The following is a 9052-nucleotide window of genomic DNA, read 5'->3' on the forward strand; positions in this document are numbered from 1 at the left end:
GACTAACTCCGAGTACTAGGAACTTAATCTTTTCAGAACGCATGGATCTCATCTTGATCCTTACAGTTGTTTCCTCGGATCACTCCTTGATCCTAACCAGTCCCTGACCACTTATGATTGACATCAGTTTTTCTCAGATCTTTACTGATCTTTATTGACACCTCCAGATCATTCTTGATCTTTACAGACATTTCTTACCAGATCCTACACTTGATCCCTTACACAATTTTCCTTTCAGATTCCCCAGTCCTTCCTGGTTCACAGTTCCAAAATGGCAAACTTTTCTAGTTCCCATTATTCAGTCGCGGTTATGTCTTGATTCAGTCGCGGTTATGTCTTATAAACTCAACAGTTCCCAACGACCTTAGTTCATTATACTAAACAGACAGACGTCCTACAGACATGTGATGGAAAAATATCACTAGTTCCCATCCATGCTTTCATCGCGATCGGAAACCCACAGTAGTGAACTCCTTGAGTTCCAGTGACAGTACAGTTATGTCTTGGAAGGTAGATCTCCCATAGACATCAGAATGGGTTTCCGCAGACTACAATACAAACACGCGATGTCGAACTAATCTAGTTCCCACCGACGCGATAACAGTTACGTCTTGGCAACTCTCCGGTTCCCACATACGTCAGGACAGAACACGCGATGACAGACAGTCACGCCTTGGAAACTCTCAGTTTCCATAGACGCCATAACATACAGTATCAGTACAGTTATGCCTCAGCAAACCCACTTGGTTCTTAAGGACTTATCATCATTACTAGCACTAATGTTCAGTATCCCCACTTGTCAAGTTAATCAGACACTCAGTCTGATCTAGCATTATTATTCCAAGTCATCGAGAAGCCGTCTTGCAATCCAGCTAAGCCTTAATGAGCATCTTAGCCATAAGCTCCTAGACTGATCTAGACTCTCGCATGAAAGGGATAATTAATTTAAACTCAAATGATCGTCCCAATTCATCGAGCCGTCATCCAAAATCCAGCAAGCCTTAGTAAGCATCACCGCCCCTAAGTACTTTGTGTGATCTAGACGCTCATGGTAGGAACCGATCATTTACCACTTTTGAAACTCTAACCACAACTCATCATCTATAGTATCTTGTACATCCGAGTAGTTTCTTGATCACCTAACAAGTCTTTGGCAAGTACACCTGACTTCCAATCTCTTGTTCCGATGATCTCAACTCTCGGACCGCACGAGCCTATTAAGACGATCAAGCTTAGTCAACCTTGACAATTCTTTTGTCCAGTTCCTATATCCAGACTTGCCTACAATCACCACTTGCTAAGTGTAAGTCTTATTCAGATTTTTCCAAAATCTTTTTATGACACTCCCAGTTCCATTTTCCCGGACGAGCTTGTCCATTACCTTGAAAATCTTAGAATCCGTCTAAGCATTCTCAACAGACGTTCCATTCGAATGTAAGTCTCCGTACTCACATTCCAGCATCGGTGCCTTGGCCATTAGTCCTTAGGCTCTTCCATGGACGACTTGTCCAATTCAGTTTTTCCGATTTCCTGACTCTTTCAGGTTATCTCTTAGCAATCCATCAATTGCCTTAGCCAGTTCATTGAGATTCCATCTCAATCCTCGGACCACCTGTTCAACTCTGTTTCCGTTTACAACATTCAGCTCATCCACTCGGTTATTCTGCCTTGAACCTTTCTGATGAAGTCTTCCTTCCAAATTCAGTTATGGACGTCTTGTCCATACAAAGTTAAACTCGTCAGCTCCTTTGATCAATATCCGACATCATTGTCCTTGACAGTTCCTTGTCTTACTTAGACTTTTCCGAAGCATCCTTGGCTTTCTTGAGCCACTTGATTCAATCCTAACTCCAATCAGCTTATTATCCTTAAGCTTCAAAATACACTTCGTCAATCTTTCCCGTTCTTCACTTCAGTATCTGGATCCATTGACTTAAATAAACCTCTCGGTTGTTTCCAACACTTAGAAAAATTTATTCGATAACTCTCTCGAGTAATCCAAAAGACCTTAAGCAATCCGGTCATTCTCCAAATGATCTTAACTCAGACTTCATTCAACGAATCCAATCATTCATCAATGATCTTATCTGCGGTTTCTTTCCAGTTAGACTTCTAACTTACATTTGCCCATTCAAACTGTAAGTCTGACTTGATCACTCCCAAGATCAAGTCTCTCGTCAGTTCTCCAATGCTCGCGCTTAGCATTTTTCACATCCTTTCGGTCTAGACAAATCTTGAATAATCCTTCCAACTCTGTCCTAGAACCGTAATCGCTCTGATACCACTTGAAAGGCCCCGACCTGGTTTTCCTTACCGCCAGTATGACCCCAGTTCGCTTCCCTCGACCAAACATGATCGATACCCGATTTTTCTCTAATTTACGATTTTATCCCAGTTTTCCTCTATGAGGTTCAGTTCAGTACACATGATTCGCTAAGTCTAATCCAGCAACTTAGTAGTCTACTAATTTTCGCAGCATGATAAATATGTACCTTAATGCCTCGGTGCTTCGTTGTGTGACAATCCATCCATACACTCCTTCCTTGCTGTCTACATGCTTTCCCGTCCTTCCTTATCTAACCAGTAGCTTGATGAGACACTTAACCGAATCCCCTTGTTTCTTAGTCACTCAGCCAACCATCCCCACGTGACCCAAGTAACAAAGCGAGACGGCTTGGTCTCCAACTAGCCATCCATAACAGACAATACGCTAGCTATGCTTAGAGAAATAGCTATGCCTCCGGCCATCTCTCTCTCTTTCCGATCAATTTTTCCTCTCTCTCGGCTCTCTCCCTCCTCTTGTCTGTCCAGAACCGCGTAGAGAAAAAATGTCCTTCCATTTCCGCGGAAATCAGATTAAAAGGAGTTGGCGGTTACTTCTTGGACTTAACCATCCAAGCCAGTTATTACCCGCTCTCCATCCGTTCGGAAATCACCTTTTTCCCATTCCATAACTGCTCCCGGACAGTTTTAACATAACTCCCAGCAGTTCCATAATTGTTCCCCGTTAGATATAAATATCCCAGCGAGCCAACTGCTTTATAACTGCCGTAGCAGTTCCAAGACTCACTTGACCTTGTCAGTTAGTATCCGGTAACCGCTCAGTAACCGTTCAGGTAACTGTTCCGGAACTGCTCAGTAACCGTTCAGGTAACCGTTCCGGAACTGCTTAGTAACCGTTCCGGTAACCGCGAGTAACCGTTTCCGCCATTTTCCTTGGCTAATCAGTTTATGTTTAGCTCTGTATTCGTTCCTGCCAGAACGTATATTAATCAGTCCGTTGGCCGACTAACTACTCTCAAGAGACAAGTCCAACTGCCTTGTCTGAATCCGACCAGCTTAGTCCGACAAGCTCAACTGCTAAGTCCAGACCCACAGTAGATTCTTAATCCGGCCAATACAATCCAGACGACATGTTGCACATGCCTTGTTCGTCTGATCAGTCCAACTAACACTCGACTTTGGACTGATCCAGCTCAGACTGCGGGGCGGGGATGCTACACATAGCCCCCAGCTCAGACTGCGGGACGGGTACGTTATTGATGCATTGTTTAGTCGGGATTTTTTTTATTTTAACTTTTATTTTTCTGTGTTGTATATATAATTTATATTATAATAGATTGATTAGGTTGATATAAAAATAACAGGTGATTTTTTACGTGTTCATATTTCATATCTTATGTGTGGATGTCTAAAAGAGTTTCCGATTTATCTTCATGAATTTGACATCTAGCAACATTTTTCCCATGAATATGTCGGACAGAGACCGACATCCGATGAAATTCAACATCTGATACGCTGACTAATTGTCATCCTCATTAGCTATCCAGTAAATATGCAAGATGTGCAAGTATAAGAAAATAATTATCTACCACAGTTTAGAAACCTCAAACAATAGTGAAACCTTTTATTAGACATAGAGAAAGAGAATATACATAACCCTATAAATATGGTGGCCAGATCTTTTAACAGAAATAAAAAAATGAATCTCCATGAGCTCCCTCAGGTCTATGCAAACTCTCTTAGTCTGTCCAAGAAGCTGTGTTTCTTTTTCATTGGTTGTTCCTATAGTTGTCGGCTGTGTAAACGATTTGTTCACCTCCTCCTTGAAACTACCAATGTGTTCTAATTCGGATTTGAAGTCTGGGAAATTAGTGAATCCCTCCATGGCGTACATGTCTTAGTGGACAACTTCGGAAAGTAGAACAAACAACAAAGAAAAGTTATATTAATCAAGTTTTCAGTAAGACTATGAAATTCTATCAATTTAAAGAGTTTCAATGATACGCGACACTGAATAGAGCGGTTTAGAGTCTAACGGTTTATCATCGGAGGTGAGAGTTAAGCGACAAAGTGGGAGAACTCTAGGCCCTAGCTTAGAGACGGTGAAAAAGAATAGAAGATTAGGAGGCTTCTTTGGGTCTGTCTGACGCATCAGCCTTACCTTTTAAAGCTTATGTAGAAACTGGGTGCGATAGGCCGCGAGTTAATTAAAATGATCCAACAACCATTAATTCATTACACAATCTTGTTAGAAAACTCACCGCCAAGGGCCGTAAAATCGTTGGAAAACGTAACTCGGGCACCAGCGGTGACGATTTAGATTGATTCGGTTCAAAAATCGAGATTCTTAAAAAAAATTAATTTTTACTCGTTTCATCCTATAATCGCGTAGTATATATAAAGATTCATGATGTTTTCATGAAAATGGCAAAAAAGCGAAGAAATTGATGTATAATTCGTGAAAAATTATGAGCCGTCTGAATCAATATTGCATAAAACCTAAAAGTCTAAAGAAGAAGACAACTTGTAAAAGTCATAATTGCATTTAATTAAACTTAATCATAAAACATGCAAAACACCCGTGGTTTTTATTCGAATTCGAGTTGTTAACATTTTTAAAGATGCGTAAACCACTGCTGTAACTGATATTTATTGTAAGTTTTTACGAATAAATAATATATTAAAACAAAAGCATAAAGATGGGTCTCACCAAAATAAATAAAATGCTGAGGTGAACACCTCAAAGAACAAACTCAATCATTATAATATAGATTTGTCCACTATAGTAACAAATGTTGACACAAACAGGGCTAGACCTATCAAAACCGAAAATGTAACCCCACAGACCAAAAAACGGACATAAAAAACTCCCACAAACTGTGGCTATGAAACGTTACCCCATATAATAGGAGCCACCTGAATTACTGGATTTCAAATTCCAACTCGATATGATGGTTCACAGGTCATCACGTATCTGCTTTTACAAGAACCTCCTTGACCATTTAGTGGTGTGTTCACCCACCACCATTAGTATAAGACAACTCAAAGTCTCGACTTACCCCTTGGTAACATCTTTTTTCCGACCTACGTACATTTATGATGAGTGCATTGCCCTATTTGTTTTCGCACTCGTGGTCTCCAGTCCCGCGGTTGAGAATCTCCTTTTCACAAATGCAAACAGTGCTAAAAAACATAGCATGGTTGCAACTTGCAACATTTAAAAAAAAAGATTGTGTTGTGGAATGGAGTTGAAGGTTGAAGCTGCTAATTTGCATTCAAGAGTAATAAACAAATTTTGCATATCCATAGATCAAAAGTTTTAGTTTTAAATTTACACAAAAAGCTTGAGTTTTTTACATGTGTGTATGAAATGTGTCTATTTATGAACCTACACAGTTAAATATTCATTTTTTAGAATGTACTTATTCCAATTGTCATAATACCTGTTTGTGAAAACGAACTATTTCCACGGATTGAATGCAGTGATTAGTGTATATATATATATATATATATCATATTATATATTATATATATATATATATCGCTTAATTATTATTATATATATTGTGTGTTTTTTAAAACAAATGTACAAAAAAAGTTAGGAGATTTGTCTTTTATCGTCCAGTTAGGAGATTTATACCTGCAAGAAAGCTAAAAGTCAAACGTGAGCTCAACAATATGACGAAATCTTGGTTTGTAATTAAAATATGCATGCACTAACAGTTGTCTCTAGTTCTATACAACATTGGTCTAAACCCCCCCCCCCCAGATCAATTCCCAACGCCAGATAATAAATCTATATATGAACTTCATGTTAATTTCTTATGAAACTAACTAGTTGCTAGTTAATTAAACCCACATAAAGTTTTAGCTGGTGATAAATCATTATGAAAAGGAAAATCATTATTAAGCTCCTCATACTATGTGTCATATTTATACAGACCAACTAATCATTGAATACTGATCATATCGCATATTGAAACATTCCTATTATAATATTTTTATTTAACCACATATATATGTATGTGTAGATGCCTTTTCATGGTGACCCACTTACTTATCTCTTACCTTAGGCCTGATTGAGTCTCCATCTTCTTCTTCCTTCTTCACTTGGCCTTCACCATCTTCTCTCTTTTGAACTCTTTTTTTTTCATAATTTCTCACGAAATTATGTTTTTTCATTAAGATTCATTTTGTTCATAATATGTTTTGTGATTTATCAAGAGAGGTTTAACCAAAAGATGAAAGAAGCATAGAATCGAAAGAGAGGCTGTTCCTTTATTCTTCTACTTTTGCTTTTATCATTTTTCTCCAATCAATCTCTAAGATTAATTTCAGGTAAAATTCTCCTAAGTCATATACTACCTTTTGTAAACATTGAGACAAAACAAACCAATTATAGTGCTCGTGTATTAAACTGATGTAGTTGTGTATAGACGATGATCAACTTAACAATCATTCATTTTGACTAAAATACTGTCAAATTATATAATACCAGCATCAATGTGTTTCTTTTATACAGTTAATTTTTGATGCTTAAGATCTTACAATAAAAGTTGTAGTCACAAAGGCATTAGTTCCAATCTTGTTGTACAGAAAACCTTATTCATATATCACATGCATTTAGGTACTATTTTCACTTTATTATCTTCTCCTTCGTTTCTTTCTTTATTTTGTATATATGAATGTATATGATTTATTAGTAATTACTAAAACCTTCATGTTTTTTGCTAATGAAAATAAAACTTTTAAGTGGGAGAGAGGAGATTGTTTGCTGGGCTTCAACTATCACCTAGAAAGGATACTATTTTCCTAGTAATCAAGTTTACAAAACAATAATCCAAGACAAATTTAGTCTGCATTTTTGTGATCTCTTCAACATGGCAATGAAAATGAAGGGCATCTACAAGGGCTTCAAATGTATCTCTCAAATATTTGGTAATCTTTCCCATTTTCTCTTCGTATACTATCTTAATTAAGTTTCTCCTCGTGCTACTACTACTTGAACAAATGCTATGGGTCAACATAATTCCTTTTTATGTAGCAAAAACATTTTGTCACTTAAACCTAATGGCTATCACATATAATATATTGCGTCCGCATAGTTTTTTTTGTTTCTTTTAATGTATCAAGAAAGTTAATCACTTATACATAAGATACTTTGTTTCATGTAATTATTAATTAGTTTTAAGGAAATGTCCTTATGTTTCAGAAAATATAACTATCAATAAATTCTGATGTGAAAATAATAATAATAATTCTCAGCCGGGGAGAAAGAGCGCGATGAAATTGAAATTGGGTATCCAACAAATGTAAAACATGTCTCTCATATTGGCTGGGAGGGTTCTTCTAGTAGTGGTCCTGGTTGGGTAAGTTCTTTTGATGTTTTCCTTTTTCTTGGCTTTATACATATGTCAAAACTAAAGTTATACTAACAAGTAAAACCAAAGATGTCAATAAGTAATTTATAGCTAATCTATGAACTTTTTTATTATTGTGAAGATGAGTGAGTTCAAGGTCGGAGCTGAGGTTTTGTCTCCAAGGGCATCATCGTTTAGTAATGCAAGACCTTCTACTTCTTTTTTCACCTCGTCTTCAACTGGTAAGTTCTTTTAATCAGTGTTTTCTCTCAAATGAAAAATTGGTCATCTTAGTAAGCATTGTGTTAATTGGAGTATTCTTGATAGATAGTTACATTTGCGTTGTTTTTGTATATGCAGATTTTGATCAAGGGTCGAGTAAACGAACAATATCTGATACACTAAGAGATGTACCTCCAGTTACTCCAATAAATTTACCTAAACATAGCAACAAGAAAAGTAGTAGAAGAAAGAAGTCAGCTTCATCATCATCATCTCCAAAATCTTCAAGATCATCTATTTTTTCTAAATCTTCGTATAAATCAACTGTATCCCAACTAATCTAAACATATAAGAGTAGGTGCAAGAAAGAAAAAAAAAAGTCAAAAGTTTGATCGCCTTTGTGCATAATTGAGGGGGATTTTTTTTGCTGATTTTTTTTTTGATTTGTTCATATACGTAGACATGTGTTCAAAGTTTGAATGTTTTATATAAAATAAAAAGACTAGGAAATTTTTTTTTGAAAGTAGAGGTAAAACTATTTAGAGAAAAAAATCGAAACTTTGAGACGTTTTTATCCAAGTCTCGAACAAGTATCACACCTTCATTTTGGAGACAACGTTATATATCTCCAGAAAATGGGTCATATTTTCCAAAAGTGAATATTATATTATTATGTAATGATACTCATTTGAACTTTAGAGATAGTTGACTCAAACAGACTTATTTTTACATGCGATGGATAAAAAAGCTATAGACCAAATAATGTATGGCGAGAAAGGAGATCTGGGGAACTTATGTTAAGCTCTCCTGCCTTGAACTTGTTTCTAGTATCAATAGTTCTTATCCACTGCGGATAGCGCCCTCATGATCTTGAATTTGACCTCATCGGGGTAAAATCTATAAATAAAACTCTACTTATCAATTAATTCTCTCACCCGTATGCTTTATTTAACTTAAATACACAAGACGGTCTACTTTTTCAACGATTTTACTATCAAAGTCTTACACTTTTTCTCGGTTTTTTACTTAATAAGATATATCTAAAAGTTAATACGCAACATATTTATCATCTTTTATAATATAAAGCACAAGTCAATTGGCAATTTTGGAAGTGATGACCTGTGTCATCAAAAAGTTTTAACAAATTTTTTTGTGTTGGTTTTGAAAAAAACGATTGAAACAAAAAT

At 36.5% G+C, this 9052-nt stretch overlaps 1 protein-coding gene across 1 annotated transcript; it reads left to right on the forward strand.

Moving 5' to 3' along the window:
• The first annotated feature begins 6089 nt into the window (after positions 1-6089).
• LOC106317308 (CRIB domain-containing protein RIC10) lies at positions 6090-8272 on the forward strand. The gene is made up of 5 exons (XM_013755148.1): positions 6090-6621; positions 7037-7221; positions 7549-7652; positions 7786-7885; positions 8004-8272. The coding sequence occupies exons 2-5, from the start codon at positions 7164-7166 to the stop codon at positions 8207-8209; spliced, it is 468 nt and encodes a 155-aa protein (XP_013610602.1). The 5' UTR covers positions 6090-6621; positions 7037-7163; the 3' UTR covers positions 8210-8272.
• The last annotated feature ends 780 nt before the right edge of the window (positions 8273-9052 follow it).

Source organism: Brassica oleracea, chromosome C9 (assembly GCF_000695525.1).
Source record: "Brassica oleracea var. oleracea cultivar TO1000 chromosome C9, BOL, whole genome shotgun sequence".
Classification (NCBI taxonomy): Eukaryota; Viridiplantae; Streptophyta; class Magnoliopsida; order Brassicales; family Brassicaceae; genus Brassica; species Brassica oleracea.

Excerpts from the sequence above, each read along its gene's own strand:
- LOC106317308 (XM_013755148.1), top strand. The coding sequence starts at position 7,164 with ATGGCAATGAAAATGAAGGGCATCTACAAGGGCTTCAAATGTATCTCT. Across the intron at positions 7,222-7,548 it reads ATGTATCTCTCAAATATTTG|CCGGGGAGAAAGAGCGCGAT; the intron begins GTAATCTTTCCC and ends AATAATTCTCAG. Across the intron at positions 7,886-8,003 it reads TTTCACCTCGTCTTCAACTG|ATTTTGATCAAGGGTCGAGT; the intron begins GTAAGTTCTTTT and ends TTGTATATGCAG.